Source organism: Pseudopodoces humilis, chromosome 17 (assembly GCF_049639895.1).
Source record: "Pseudopodoces humilis isolate 2021_Gansu_Grassland_sample_001 chromosome 17, ASM4963989v1, whole genome shotgun sequence".
NCBI lineage: Eukaryota > Metazoa > Chordata > Aves > Passeriformes > Paridae > Pseudopodoces > Pseudopodoces humilis.
Window position 1 is genome coordinate 15,654,475 of NC_142216.1, and position 14,984 is coordinate 15,669,458.

The following is a 14,984-nucleotide window of genomic DNA, read 5'->3' on the forward strand; positions in this document are numbered from 1 at the left end:
AGAATGTCTGCCTAGCTGGAGATCTCTGCCCCGCCACAGAGAGGTTCTTGCTGCATCCTGGCAGAGCTTGTGTTCCGGAAAGGAGAAGCAGGAGCCTGTCGTTCATCATGCAGGTGGAAAAGGAAGCTGCAAGAGCAGCTCTTCATCGAGCTGTAGGAATAGTGTACAGGAGTGTGGTGGTCCCGTGCTTTTTCAGCGTTCTTGCAGGATTGGTGTGCTGGGCTGTGATGAGTTTGAATCTCTGAAGGAAAGATTCAAACAATCCCCTGGGTTGTTTGGTGTAATCAAAGCCTTTTGGGCAGATGTGGAAATATCTGGGGCTTGGGCTACTCTGTCAGAGTGAGGTGGATTCTCTTCATGAATGCTGAAGGTATGAACGAGGTAACATATTCAGGAGTGTGTCCGTCTTCCAGAAGGGGAGGGAAACAATAGAGAAGGGACAATCTGTAGTGCATAAATTGCAGAAAAGCAGGAAGTTTGTTCCTCATCTGGAGAGATGAAAGTCGGCAGGAAAGAAGAAGGGGAACTCTTGCCAAAACACGTCGGCACTCCATGTCGAGAGTGATGTAATCATATGAAAAATTAGTTGGTTAAAGAGACAAAGAAGAGGCAAAAAGAGAAGAAGAGAAGGAATTGGGGAAACAGAAGACTGTTGAGAGAGAAGGAAAAGAAGGAAGAAACAATGCAGAAATAAAAGAGAAGCGAAAAAGAATGAAGAAATAAATGGAATGAGAGAGAGAATGGAAGAAACCATAAATTATTTTAGTTACACGTCATTTACGTCATTTGACGTCATATGTGACGAGTCACCACTGCACACAGAAAGAAAGGAAGATGATAAAGGAAGAAAGAAAGAAAGAAAGGAGGCAAAAAAAAAATTACAAAGGAAAGAAAATAGGATGAAGCCATAAATTACATTACAAGAGTGCACCAAATATATAGCAGAAGATCGGAGGAATGAAGGAGGAAGATAAGAAAGAATATATACCCGTAAATTAGCAAAGAAGAAAGAAGGAAGAGAGGCAGACGAGATGACCAACACGCACCGACATTAGCTCTACATGCGGAACGGAGTCCTCCTTGCTGAGCGCACGATCTGGCGCTTGATGTCCGTAATTAGTGCTGATCGCTCCTGTTTGATGCTCTCCACCGCGGCGCCGGAGACAACGAACTATCTGCCAGCAGGGGTAAGGAAGAAAGAAAGATCGAAACATAAAAGAAAGGGGAGTACATGATAGGGCATGATAAGGCAATGACGAAAATGAGGACAAAGAGAAGAAAGCATTAATAGAAGTAAAACATAAAAGAAAAAAAATAGAAAAGACAACTGAGAAACTAGAGAAGGCTAAGGAAGGAAGAGAAAGCAAGAAAGCAAAATGAAGAAGAGGGAAAGACAAAAGAGAAAGAGAGAAGGAAATTGGACCACGGTAGGAAGAAAAAGCAAAGGAGGTGGCCATGACTGAGCAGAGGCGCGGGCGCTGTGTTGGGAGCGTGTGAGGCGGCGGAGCAGCGCACGGTGTCGCTGCAGGCTCAGGAACGGCGTGTGGGCGGCTCCGCCCCGGTGCGGCGGAGAGCCCGGCTGTGAGCGCGGGGGGGCGGCGCGGGCCGGGCAGCAGAGCCGCTGCGTCCGGGCGGCGGCGGGGAGCCGTGCGGGACCCGTGCCGGGGCCGGCAGGCAGAGCGGCGGCGGCGGCGTCAGGGATGGGCGAGCGGCGGTGCGCGTTGTTGGTGCGGGTGCTGGTGCTGCAGGCGGCCTGGGCGGTGGCGGGCGGGCAGGTGCGCTACTCGGTGCCGGAGGAAGCGAAGGCCGGCACGGTGCTGGGCCGTCTGGCGCTGGACCTGGGCCTGGAGGCGGGCGGGGGGGAGGCGCGGCGGCTGCGGCTGGTGGCGCAGGGCCGGCGGGCGAGCGTGGAGGTGAGCGGGGCGAGCGGCGCGCTGGTGCTGAGCTCGCGGCTCGACCGGGAGGAGCTGTGCGGCAAGAGCGCGCCGTGCGCGCTGCGCCTGGAGGTGCTGGTGGAGCGGCCGCTGCGCGTCTCCCAGGTGGAGCTGGAGCCCCCCGACATCAACGACAATGCCCCCGTCTTCCCCGCCGCCCGAAAAAACCTCAGCATCACGGAATTCACCACTCTACCAGGATCTCGTTTCCCGCTGGAGGGCGCATCGGATGCGGATATCGGAGTGAACGCTCAGCTCACCTATACACTCAGTCCCAGCGAGTATTTCTCTCTGGATTTACAAAAATCGAATGAAGGAAATATTGAACCTGAACTTGTTTTAACGAAACATCTGGACCGCGAGTCGATTCCCGTTCACCGGTTGTTACTTACAGCGAGTGACGGGGGCCGGCCGTCTCTGACAGGGACCATGGAGTTGCTGATCTCAGTTTTGGACACAAACGACAACGCGCCCCAGTTCAACCAGTCGGTGTATAAAGCGCAGCTGCCAGAGAGCGCTGCAGTGGGGACACTGGTGACACGAGTGAACGCTACGGATGCAGATGAGGGAATTAACAGTGAGGTGACCTATACGGCGACAAATTTCATTCCCCCGAGTGGAAGAGATGTGATTTCCGTTAATCCTAATACCGGGGAGATTCACCTCACAGCAGCCCTGGACTTCGAGGAAGTCGATATATTTAATTTCCGAATTGAAGCGAGAGACCAAGGGACACCTCCCTTGTCAGGTCACTGCAAGGTGGTGCTGGAGGTGCTGGACGTGAACGACAACGCGCCGGAGGTGTGGGTGACGTCGCTGTCGGTGCCGGTGCCGGAGGACGCGTCGGTGGGGACGGTGGTGGCCCTGCTGAGCGTGTCGGACCGGGACTCGGGGGCGAACGGTCGTGTGCGGTGCTGGGTGTGGCCGGCGTCGCCGTTCGGTCTGGAGGCGACGTTCGCGGGCTCGTACTCGCTGGTGCTGCGCGAGGCGCTGGACCGGGAGCGGGTGTCGGAGTACGAGGTGGAGGTGCGTGCGGAGGACGGCGGGGCGCCGGCGCTGCGCGCCAGCCGCGGGCTGCGGGTGCCGGTGTCGGACGTGAACGACAACGCGCCGGCGTTCGCGCAGGCCGTGTACACGGTGCTGGCGCGGGGAGAACAACGCGGCGGGCGCGGAGCTGGCGCGGCTGTGGGCGCGGGACCCGGACGAGGCGGGCAACGGGCGCGTGAGCTACTCGGTGTGGGAGGGCGGCGCGGCGGCGGTGTCGCCGTCGGGGGCGGCGGGCGGCGGGTGGCGGGCGGGGTCGGGCTACGTGTCGGTGGACGCGGAGAGCGGGCGCGTGTGGGCGCTGCAGCCCTTGGACTGCGAGGAGCTGCAGGTGCTGCAGTTGGAGGTGCGCGCGGGGGACGCGGGGGAGCCGCCGCTGTGCGGCAACGCCACGGTGCAGCTGTTCGTGCTGGACGAGAACGACAACGCTCCGGCGCTGCTGCCGCCCGCGGGCTCGGCACCGGAGGCGGGCGGCGTGGCGGCCGAGGCGGCGGAGCTGGGGGCGGCGGCGGCGGGGACGGGCCCGGGCTCGGTCCCGGGCACGCTGTGGGCGTGGGCGGCGTGGGGGGCGCCGGCGGGGCAGGTGGTGGCGAAGATCCGCGCCGTGGACGCCGACTCGGGCTACAACGCGTGGCTGCGCTACGAGCTGTGGGAGCCGCGGGGCAAGGGCCCGTTCCGCGTGGGGCTCTACAGCGGCGAGGTGAGCACGGCGCGGGCGCTGGACGAGGCGGACGGCCCTCGCCAGAGGCTGCTGATCGTCGTGCGCGATCACGGCGAGCCGGCGCGCTCGGCCACGGCCACGCTCAGCGTGTCGCTGGTGGAGGCGGCCGAGGCGGCGCTGGCCGCGGGATCCTCGTCGTCTTTGTCGTCGTCTTTGTCGTCGTTGTCGCGGGCGGCGGGTACGGGCGCGGAGCTGGGCGCCGGGGCGGCGAGCGCGGCGACGAACGTGTGGCTGGTGGTGGCGATCTGCGCCGTGTCGAGCCTGTTCCTGCTGGCCGTGGTGCTGTACGGGGCGTCGCGCTGGGCGCCGCGGGCGGCCGTGCTGTCGGGGCCCGGGCCCACGACGCTGGTGTGCGCCAGCGAAGTGGGCAGCTGGTCGTACTCGCAGCGCCACAGCCGCAGCCTGTGCGTGGCGGACGGCGCGGGCAAGAGCGACCTCATGGTTTTCAGCCCCAACTTCCCTCCGCCGCCGCCGCCGCCTGGCCCCGCGGCCAAGGACACGCAGCCGGAGCCGTCCGCTCTCCTCGACACGGTCAGTGGCACGCCCTTGCTCTCCTCTCTCACCCTTACCCATTCTGTCTAACCCGCCAGGTGTGTAGGCTCTGCAGGAATTCAGGCTCCGCTCCCAGGGCCCGAGAGAGATGAGTACTTGACGGGTGCTTGACGATATCCGTGGCACCTTTTCATCTTCCCTTCGGGGGAATACAGAGTTATTGCCGCACTCCAGAGCAGTTATGGTCCGCAGCTGCAGTTTGCTGCTCCGGGTGTAAACTGTTCTGTAGTAGAATGAAATCCGTGCCCATTTCGATGAGAGCTGCCCTAAGGTGTCATATTTCAAAACAGTCTTTCCTGCTTCTTTGTAACATTTCTACCCAAGCATGCTGTAGGACCATAAAAATCTAGGTTGTGATGTTTGCCATCCCCAGGCAGCGTGTGTCGCCTTATTTCCTTTGGTGACTGCTCACCGTGCTGGTTTTAGTCTGGTTTCTTATGGAAAACCGTTATCCTCCTCTAATTCTGCTCACTAGAAGATGTGATACAAGGTGGCAATTGTATTTTTCCTGGACCAAAATTCTCCATTTTTGTTCTACCATAAGCCTCATTAAGCATGTAGGGAAGGTGTGACTAGTATTTCCGTGTTCCCATAAGCTTTTCCCACTTATTATTTTTTAATTAGTGGCATAAAGTGTAGGGCCTGAGGAGTATGGTTCAAGGAATGTGTAACAAGTAAGACAATTGATTTTTTCCTTGCTGCCCCTGTTTTCGAGGTTGTGGGTTTGTTTTCCTGGGCTGAGAAACAGCATTAAATACACTTGCCTATTTTGATGTTCTTGCAAAATTTGCATTAATGGTGACATAATTTCAAAAGTCCTGTAAATCTCTCCAGCATTGAAGAAACAAAGTTACAAGTCCAACAATCAAAGAATCACCATTTCCCACCAAGTCTCAAATGACATTCTCCTACACAATAACTATCGCGTGTTAGACTCATGTTCCTGCCAAGACTTTGGTTTTTTTCTCAGAGCATGACATCAACGACATAACCATGTCGAGTTGTCCCAGTGCCACCTTTAGAAAGAGTTCTGCTCCCAGGTTGGCCACGTTTCCATCTGAGATAGCTGAAGCTATCAAAATATGAAATGTCAGCATCAGAGTTTCTGCAGTAAACGGCGTTGATGATGCCGTCTCAGTTTTTTATGGTGCTGCCATTGCTGAGAAGAATAAACAAAAACCAGGTTGAGCCTTGAGATAAGAAAGGCAACTATGATCTGTGACAGTTGAGTAGGGCCTGACCATTTCCTTATCCTCAGGGTGACCTGGAGAAGTGGGAAAACCTGGTTTAGGGGATACTGCAAATCCATGGCAAGGCTGTGGTCATGATGTAAGGAAAGAACATGAGATGGTATGTTTGTCTTGAGAAGATGTCTCTGAGGGGTGAGTAGAGGACACTTAAAGGAAAGTGTGAGGCACGATGGGACAGAATGCTCTTGCCAAGGATCATTTCCCAGCCCTAAGGGTCTGGAGTGGGAGGCCTTCCTGATCATGAGACAGTGTGTGATCCTGAAATGCTCAGAAATGTTCCTTTGAGGTTCTCAGTATGTTTCATCAGAGACAGCCCCTTGTGCTGCTGTCTGCCTGGTGTAGGCCATGCATTGGTAAGAGCTGGTGAGATGGAGAGTGCTGAATGTTGTCTGATGAGCTGCTTGTTCCAGAAATGGTGGTGTGGAAGGAGGACGCTTCAAGCTGCTGTCCAGGTGTAGTGGTGGGCATTCATAGTCGTTTTCACAGCCATTGGTGTTGCCAGGGTGGCTCCTTGCTCCTCCTCAGGTGGGATTTATAAGGACATATGATGAGGCTGTAATCTCCATGTGTTCAATTTCCTCTACTTGTAATTCCTCCACTGCACAGATGACCTCAGGAGAGAGATTTGTCACACATGGCTCCTTCTGGTATTTGCAGGTACAAACCTGCACTGCAGCCCAGCTCTGGTTTCATGCGGTACCAATTCTCCCACTCAACTGACCTTGCAAGTGCTTTTGTACTTCGGTATTTGCTGTGGTTCTCTTGATGATATCAAGATGTGTGGACTGGGATCAGAGCTGGGACAATTCTTATCTCAGAATTTTCATGAACTCTAAATGCGGCTTTGTTGTGCTTTCCACCTGAGATTGGTGAAAAGGAGAAAAGCATGGGTGGTGGACAGCTGGGGACAGCCTGCCAGATGCTGTGTGGCTTTGAAGCCCTCAGTGTGTTCTCTATGCCAATCATGAGGGAAGGTGAGGATGTACAAAGAATTCAATCACACACAGAGCAGAGTTTACAGCTGGGTCGTGTTGCTGAGTTCTAGCAATGTCTGATATTTTGTCTGTGATCCTGTATGTGGCACTAAATAGGGCCTGGATCCGTGCTGTGGGGTGGGGTGAGTTTGAGTGGGGAAGAGTGTTGCCTAAGGAAAATGTGGATACTGGGTAGAAGACAATCTATGTCATTGGAGAGGAGTTATGGAGATTTCATTTCACATGGCATAGGATAAAGAATATAAGTAGCAAACCTCGAGGAAAGGCTCATGTCTGTAGGGTTGCTGCCCTGAGATCTTGTCAGGACCTCCCATAGTTCTGTATATTCTTGTGTTCTCTCAATCCCTGTGACATTGCTTCTTGTGACATTACCTGCCATACATGCCTAAAAATGCTTGTATTTTGTATGGAATGTTGTTGGTCAAACAGAAGGTTTTTCAAATTTGTATCATCATTCCAGCCCTCTTGGAAGTCTGCCTCAGCTCTTTCTCAGGTCTTGGTGTTGTTAGGAACAGGAAATTGCTGGTGACATTAAGGTACACCATCTCTTTAAGCCAATACTCCTGGTCCTGGCATTTCTTTTTTCTGAGAAAGCAGCCAGCAATGCTCCAGGTGAGTTGTTTGTACCTGAAGAAGATGTGTGTGATAGTCAGGTGTACTTTGGTTCCTGTTCAGCTGCAGTATCTTCACACTGGATATTGATGTTGCCCAGGCTGAAATGCCTGTGGGGTTGGAGCACCACTGCCTGCTGTCATTCCTGTCCTGTTGCTGCCTGGCACAGGGTGAGCACGTGGAAGCAAGGACAGATGTAGAAGTGACATGAATGCATTTTTTGGGGGTGGGTGTTGTTGGGCACGCATCAGATATTCTCAGTGGCAATGCCGTGGTGTTCCATTTGTGGCTTTGGGTTGGATTTGCAGGTGGAACACGGGTCAGGAAGAAGAGCTCTCCATGGAACTGTAGGAGGCGTGCTCGGTAGTTGTGATGTCATTGTGCTTTTGTGACATTGGAGGATCATTGTGCTGGGCTGGGATGGGTTGGGAGTTCCCGAATGCGAGACTCATCAGTGTTGTTTGGAATCTTTGGAGCCTCTTTCATTAGATGCCTCAGCAGCTGTTTCTCTGGCTTTTGTGTCAGAGGATGGTTGCTGATGTAGCAGAGGTGTTCTTTGCCGTCTGACTGCCTTGCTGTGCTGTTGCAGGTCCTTGAGAGGACTGGAGGCTGAAGAGTGTGGCCTTTATTCTAAAGGGAGGGGAATTTGCAGGTGCGTGGGTGGAAGGTAAGCAGAAATGTTGTTGGTTGTTCCCTATCCACAGGGCCAGGTGGTGGGGAAGAGAAATGAGAACTCTGGCCCAAGGGTGATTCTGTGGTTTGTGGTGGGGGTGCTGTAGATATCTTTAATATATTTTGTTGAAGGAAAAAGAAATGATGAGAAGTTACAAAGATGGAAGCAGAAAATATGGAAGGCAATGTCAAGGCACAAAGAATGAGGAGAGAAAACAAAGAGAAAGGAAGAGAGAGAGGAAGAAGACAAAAGTAGAAGGAAGGAGAAAGAAGAAGATAAAAAAAATAAATATGGAGTTGAAGGAATCAGTGTAAACAGAAAAATGAGTTCTTTTCCCAAAGGACATTTCCATTGTTCATTGTGAGCATGTCGAAAACTTTTTGGCCAAGGAGAAAAGGAGAAGAGTAGATAAGGCGGAATCAGAAGGGAAGGGGGAAAAATGGGACAAGGATAAGTATGAAAGAAAAGACAGGAAAACAGAACAAGGAAAGAAAGAGAAGGGAAAGAGAAAGAACCAAGGGGGAAGAAAGAAATAGCAAATGAAAGTAAGAAGAAAATGTAAAAGAAAGTAAGGATCTTCTGCAAGATAAAATAAAGCCACAAGGAAAGTAAGGGAGAAAAACACAGGACAGAAAAATAGAAGCGACAATACAGGACAACAGTGCACCTACCTCTGCCGACAGGGTTGGAGTTGGTACATCGCAAGACTCAGTGAAGGTCACCGAGCTCCGGTGCTGCTGACTCCGACTTTGATGATCAGTGCCGAGGCAGCAGAGGCAACTGAAGACCGTCCCAGTGTGGGTAAAGAAGAGTGGAGGATGGCAAAAGAAGAAAAAGAGAGTAAAGAATGGGGAACGACAGGACAGTGATGAAGAAGAAAGAGAAGGAAAAGAAGACGGAGGAGGAAAGAGAAGACTAGAAACACGAGGGGAAAGGAGGACACAGAAGGGAAACGAAACATGATTAAAAAGACGAAATTAAATGAAGAAAGCAAAATGAAGTGAGAAAGAGGAAGAAAAAGGTGTGAAAGATTGTTGGTAAGGAAACAGTGAGTGATACGAAAAATGAATAAGAAAATAAAAGGAGAATGATGGTAGGAAGAATAGCTATAATGGAGCGGAGGCAAAGGCGCTGTGTTGGGAGCGTGTGAGGCGGCGGAGCAGCGCACGGTGTCGCTGCAGGCTCAGGAACGGCGTGTGGGCGGCTCCGCCCCGGTGCGGCGGAGAGCCCGGCTGTGAGCGCGGGGGGGGCGGCGCGGGCCGGGCAGCAGAGCCGCTGCGTCCGGGCGGCGGCGGGGAGCCGTGCGGGGCCCGTGCCGGGGCCGGCAGGCAGAGCGGCGGCGGCGGCGGCGGCGTCAGGGATGGGCGAGCGGCGGTGCGCGTTGTTGGTGCGGGTGCTGGTGCTGCAGGCGGCCTGGGCGGTGGCGGGCGGGCAGGTGCGCTACACGGTGCCGGAGGAAGCGAAGGCCGGCACGGTGCTGGGCCGTCTGGCGCAAGACCTGGGCCTGGAGGCGGGCGAGGCGGAGGCGCGGCGGCTGCGGCTGGGGGGGCAGGGCCGGCGGGCGGGCGTGGAGGTGAGCGGGGCGAGCGGCGCGCTGGTGCTGAGCTGGCGGCCCGACCGGGAGGAGCTGTGCGGCAAGAGCGCGCCGTGCGCGCTGCGCCTGGAGGTGCTGGTGGAGCGGCCGCTGCGCGTGTTCCATGTGGAGCTGGAGGTCACCGACATCAACGACAATGCCCCCGTCTTCCCCGCCGCCCGAAAAAACCTCAGCATCGCAGAATCGTCTGTGCCTGGATCTCGTTTCCCGCTGGAGGGCGCGTCGGATGCGGATATCGGAGCGAACGCTCAGCTGACCTATACACTCAGTCCCAGCGAGTACTTTTCTCTGGATTTACAAAAATCGGATGAGCGAAATATTATACCCGATCTCGTTTTAACGAAATCTCTGGACCGCGAGACTATTCCGGTTCACCGGTTGTTGCTGACAGCGAGTGACGGGGGCCGGCCGTCTCTGACAGGCACCATGGAGCTGCTGATCTCGGTACTGGATGCAAACGACAACGCACCCCAGTTCAACCAGTCGGTGTATAAAATGCAGCTACCGGAGAGCGCTGCAGTGGGGACAATCGTGGCGAGGGTGAATGCCACGGATCCGGATTCGGGAAGTAATAGTGAAGTGATCTTTACCGCAACTAGCTTCATTCCCCCGAGTGGAGGAGATGTGATTTCTGTCAATCCAAAAACTGGGGAGATTCACCTCACAGCAGCCCTGGACTTTGAAGAAGTCAGTGTATTTGATTTTCGTATTGAAGCTAGAGACCAAGGGACACCTCCCTTGTCAGGTCACTGCAAGGTGGTGCTGGAGGTGCTGGACGTGAACGACAACGCGCCGGAGGTGTGGGTGACGTCGCTGTCGGTGCCGGTGCCGGAGGACGCGCCGGTGGGGACGGTGGTGGCCCTGCTGAGCGTGTCGGACCGGGACTCGGGGGCGAACGGTCGTGTGCGGTGCTGGGTGTGGCCGGCGTCGCCGTTCGGTCTGGAGGCGACGTTCGCGGGCTCGTACTCGCTGGTGCTGCGCGAGGCGCTGGACCGGGAGCGGGTGTCGGAGTACGAGGTGGAGGTGCGTGCGGAGGACGGCGGGGCGCCGGCGCTGCGCGCCAGCCGCGGGCTGCGGGTGCCGGTGTCGGACGTGAACGACAACGCGCCGGCGTTCGCGCAGGCCGTGTACACGGTGCTGGCGCGGGAGAACAACGCGGCGGGCGCGGAGCTGGCGCGGCTGTGGGCGCGGGACCCGGACGAGGCGGGCAACGGGCGCGTGAGCTACTCGGTGTGGGAGGGCGGCGCGGCGGCGGTGTCGCCGTCGGGGGCGGCGGGCGGCGGGTGGCGGCCGGCGTCGAGCTACGTGTCGGTGGACGCGGAGAGCGGGCGCGTGTGGGCGCTGCAGCCCTTGGACTACGAGGAGCTGCAGGTGCTGCAGTTCGAGGTGCGCGCGGTGGACGCGGGGGAGCCGTCGCTGTGCGGCAACGCCACGGTGCAGCTGTTCGTGCTGGACGAGAACGACAACGCTCCGGCGCTGCTGCCGCCCGCGGGCTCGGCACCGGAGGCGGGCGGCGTGGCGGCCGAGGCGGCGGAGCCGGGAGCGGTCTCGGTCTCGGGCACGCTGTGGGCGTGGGCGGCGGGGGGGGCGCCGGCGGGGCAGGGGGGGGGGAAGGTCCGCGCCGGGGAGGCCGGCTCGGGGTACAACGCGTGGCTGCGCTACGAGCTGTGGGAGCCGCGGGGCAAGGGCCCGTTCCGCGTGGGGCTCTACAGCGGCGAGGTGAGCACGGCGCGGGCGCTGGACGAGGCGGACGGCCCTCGCCAGAGGCTGCTGATCGTCGTGCGCGACCACGGCGAGCCGGCGCGCTCGGCCACGGCCACGCTCAGCGTGTCGCTGGTGGAGGCGGCCGAGGCGGCGCTGGCCGCGGGATCCTCGTCGTCTTTGTCGTCGTCTTTGTCGTCGTTGTCGCGGGCGGCGGGTGCGGGCGCGGAGCTGGGCGCCGGGGCGGCGAGCGCGGCGACGAACGTGTGGCTGGTGGTGGCGATCTGCGCCGTGTCGAGCCTGTTCCTGCTGGCCGTGGTGCTGTACGGGGCGTCGCGCTGGGCGCCGCGGGCGGCCGTGCTGTCGGGGCCCGGGCCCACGACGCTGGTGTGCGCCAGCGAAGTGGGCAGCTGGTCGTACTCGCAGCGCCACAGCCGCAGCCTGTGCGTGGCGGACGGCGCGGGCAAGAGCGACCTCATGGTTTTCAGCCCCAACTTCCCTCCGCCGCCGCCGCCGCCTGGCCCCGCGGCCAAGGACACGCAGCCGGAGCCGTCCGCTCTCCTCGACACGGTCAGTGGTCCTTCCTTTGCCCATTTCTATTTATTCTCTCTCTATTCTGCCCCTGCTGTTGTGTGCCCTGAGCTGTCGCTGCTTGTATCCTAGCCGAATTTTCGCAGACCGAGGGCAATGGGTGCTTGACGGGTGCTTAACAATGTCCAAGGACTTTTGCATCTGCTGCAGTGTTCTTGCCGGAGTCCCCGAACTGCTGGTGGGCGGGGATGACTTGGTAGAAATAAAGGAGTAGCAGCGCCCCTGTGGTATTACGGTCCGCAACTGAGATTTGCTGGTCCGCAGCGTTCTTGCTTGTCTACTATGTAGTGTTTCCACCTGGGCTTTGCGTTGGATTGGAGTGCAAAAGAAGGAATCTGTGCTGGTAACAGGACTCCAGGCATTGTGTACGGCCTTATTGCCTTTGCAGAGTGCTGGCCTTGATAGTGTGTCTTGTGGTTTCTTCTCTCTTGTCATCCTCTGTCATTTGCCTCTACAAGAGTTGTGGGAACAGCTGGCGATTTGGACTTCTGCTCTAATGTATTTTCAATTGGCAGTGTCATTTCCCCATTTTGGTTGGTTTCACAGAGTCTTTGTGAAAAGTGGGATGTTATTCTGGAGGAGTGGAAAAACTTGTCTGAGGGAACTGGAAATAATTTGTAAAATCATGGTCCATTGTCACTGTATTGGGAACGGCGGGAAGAAAGACACAGACTCTCTTGTGTGTTGATCAGGAGAGCAAAGTTTATTATTCTTGATGTTCTTTTATAGACATGTTCGAGAAAATCCGAGAGGTAAAACTTTCATTGGTCATTAAAGCAACACGTCGCCATCATTGGTTAAGTGTAACATCACCCCTTGACTGTTTTCCTAAACATCACCTGCAAAGATTGCTGTCCTTTACCAAGGACTGTTTGGATTCTCTCTCATGCTTTCTCAGGCCAGAATGAGAATCCTGTGACTTAGTTTCATACAGTTTAGTTTCTGTTCCCTTCTTTTTGCATTTAGCATCCACAGTCGATGTCATAAGAAGAAAGGAATGGGAGATGTGAGATGATGGCCTTTTCTCGAGAAGAAATGTTACAGAGTGAGGAACGAAGCATGCCTAGGGAAAAGCAGGAACTAGGATGGGCCCAGAATGTTTCTGCCCAGAATCGTTTCCCAAATTCCAAGTGTCTGATGTTATAGACCTTCCAGATTTTTAGATAATATGTGGTATTGAAATGGCCACAGAGTCCTTTGGGGTTATGAATATCTCCCATCAGAGACAGTTTCTTGTGCTGCCACCGGCCTGACCTAGGGAATGTTTTGGATAAGAGTTGGTAACATTCAGACTGAGGAACATTTTTTGCTGCTGTTTTGGGGGGGTAGCGTTTCAACCTGATTTCCGTGTGTATTGTAGAATATTTACTCCAGCTTCCAGAGTGCTTGCCATGGTGGGTCTGTGCTCCTCTTCAGAGAGGATTTTTAGGGGTGGTTATGGGGGCGGGTGTAATCTTGCTGTGCTTTTGTTCCCCTGCTCTTTATCTTGCCCAGTCAGTCTGGGTAGAGATGGTGTATCCTGTTATGACATACGGCTCGTTCTGGTGTTTGGATGTACACATCTGTAGCGGTTCAGATTAGTGATTTAGATTCTTGCTTTTTTCCCTGAATGTCCATCAATGTGAAACCACCACAGCACCAAACCTCCACATTTACAGAGCAGCCCAGCTCAGGTTTCCTATTGTAGAAATTCTTCCACTCACTCAACATTTTGACTGGATTTGTGGTTCAGATTTGGTGTCGTTTTCTTGAAGATTTGTGGAGACTGGGATATTGTTCATGACTCTGTTTGCAGAACCTTTAAGAACTCAGTTTGTATTTGAAATTGCTGAAGACACAAAGCGTCCTGGCATGTGGGAAAAGTCAAAGAATCCCAGACTTCATTTGCAGCCCTCTATATATATTTGTGCCAGACGTGGGAAAAGGGGAGGATTTGAATACGTTTTTTGGGGGGGAAATGGAGAATGTGTGTTTAGCTGTGGAGATCCCAGTTTCCAGGGTGCAAAATAAAGGATTATAGTAGCATACTTCAGGAATGGTTCCACCACACAGTGCTGCTTTCCTGGGATCCTCTGAGAACACCCTGAAGTTCTGCATAACTTAGAGTACTGTTGTTCTTTCTGGTATTGCTCTTAGTGAAGACATCTGCCCTGTATGTCTTTAATTGCTTGGGTTTGGCATGGAATGTTGTTGGTCAAAGAGAACCTTTCTGAAATTTGGATCAAGCTGCCAAGCCTTCTCTGCATCTTTCCCTCATTATCTCTCTGCTCTTCATCTTGCTAGATGGGTTGTGGTATTCAAGATCTTTTCAAAACTTGTGTTTCAATACAGCAGAATGGGACTTTTTAATAAATTTTATTCTCTCTCTCAAACTGCACATGCTTTTGCTTTGCTGGGTTTGTTAGTTGTTGTGTTTATTTCCTGTCTCTCATTGGCACCTTGGCAGATATTTGGGGCATTCCCCATCAGTGTGGGGGATGTCGATTCCTCTCTTCTAAGATTTACTTGGAGAGAATTTCTGTAGCTTACAGGTCTGCTTCCTTTTTCCCCCGTGAGAGAAGTGCATAATGGGCACTGCATGCTGTCCAATTTTTGTGGAACATAAGCGATTTTTTTCAGTCTATCTTCCCCAGAAACGCTGACAGTTCTAAGGGTAAATATCCTTTAAAACTAACCTCCCTGCCCTGAAAATATTTCTTTTCTGAAGAAGGAACCAATTCAGAAGAGGTAATTCATACAGCGAGTGCTGATGTACTTGAGACCGGTGTAGTTTAGTTCCTGTTCAGCTGTGCATCTTTTTGTTGAATCAGCAGAATTTTCACCCTATTGGACCAACAAAGCAGCTGTTTCCTGCTCTCATTCCTTTTCTGCTGCTTCCAGGCACAGCCTTTGTGGGTGACAGCAAGTGGGAACAGAGGAGGGCCCAAAATTCATTTCCCTAAATCGATGTGTAGGAGGTCAAGGGAGTGTTCTGAGTGACCTTGTTGTGGTTTTACTTTCATGGGTTTTGTTTGACTGTAACAAGTGGATCATTCTCAGGTGAGTGCGAGATTTTCTGTGGGGCCTAGTAGATACCGAGGTTCTTGGTGTGTTGTCTGGGCAGCAAGTGCCCCCCAGAAAGGAAGAGAAGAACATTGAACATGCAAGTGGAAAGTGAGTCAGGAAGGATTGAGGTACATGACGGGTCCTCAGGAGTTGTGGCTGCCCAGTGCTTTTTTTAAGCCTTTAAGGATGGTTGTCATGCTGAGCTGTGATAGGTTTGAATTCCTGAATGAGAAAATTCCCTGATTTGTTTGAAGTCTTTCAGGTCTCTATGC

The 14,984-nt window shown here is 54.4% G+C and overlaps 2 protein-coding genes across 2 annotated transcripts; both read left to right on the forward strand.

The window, feature by feature from the left end:
- The first annotated feature begins 1,700 nt into the window (after positions 1-1,700).
- LOC148182967 (protocadherin alpha-6-like) lies at positions 1,701-4,281 on the forward strand. Its single transcript, XM_088063747.1, is given in 2 exon segments — positions 1,701-3,083; positions 3,085-4,281. Coding segments are annotated over 2 exon segments (2,580 nt in total).
- A 4,860-nt stretch (positions 4,282-9,141) lies between these two features.
- LOC148182968 (protocadherin alpha-13-like) lies at positions 9,142-11,739 on the forward strand. Its single transcript, XM_088063748.1, has one exon. The coding sequence runs from the start codon at positions 9,142-9,144 to the stop codon at positions 11,737-11,739; it is 2,598 nt and encodes an 865-aa protein (XP_087919874.1).
- Positions 11,740-14,984: the final 3,245 nt, after the last annotated feature.

Excerpts from the sequence above, each read along its gene's own strand:
- LOC148182968 (XM_088063748.1), top strand. The coding sequence starts at position 9,142 with ATGGGCGAGCGGCGGTGCGCGTTGTTGGTGCGGGTGCTGGTGCTGCAG.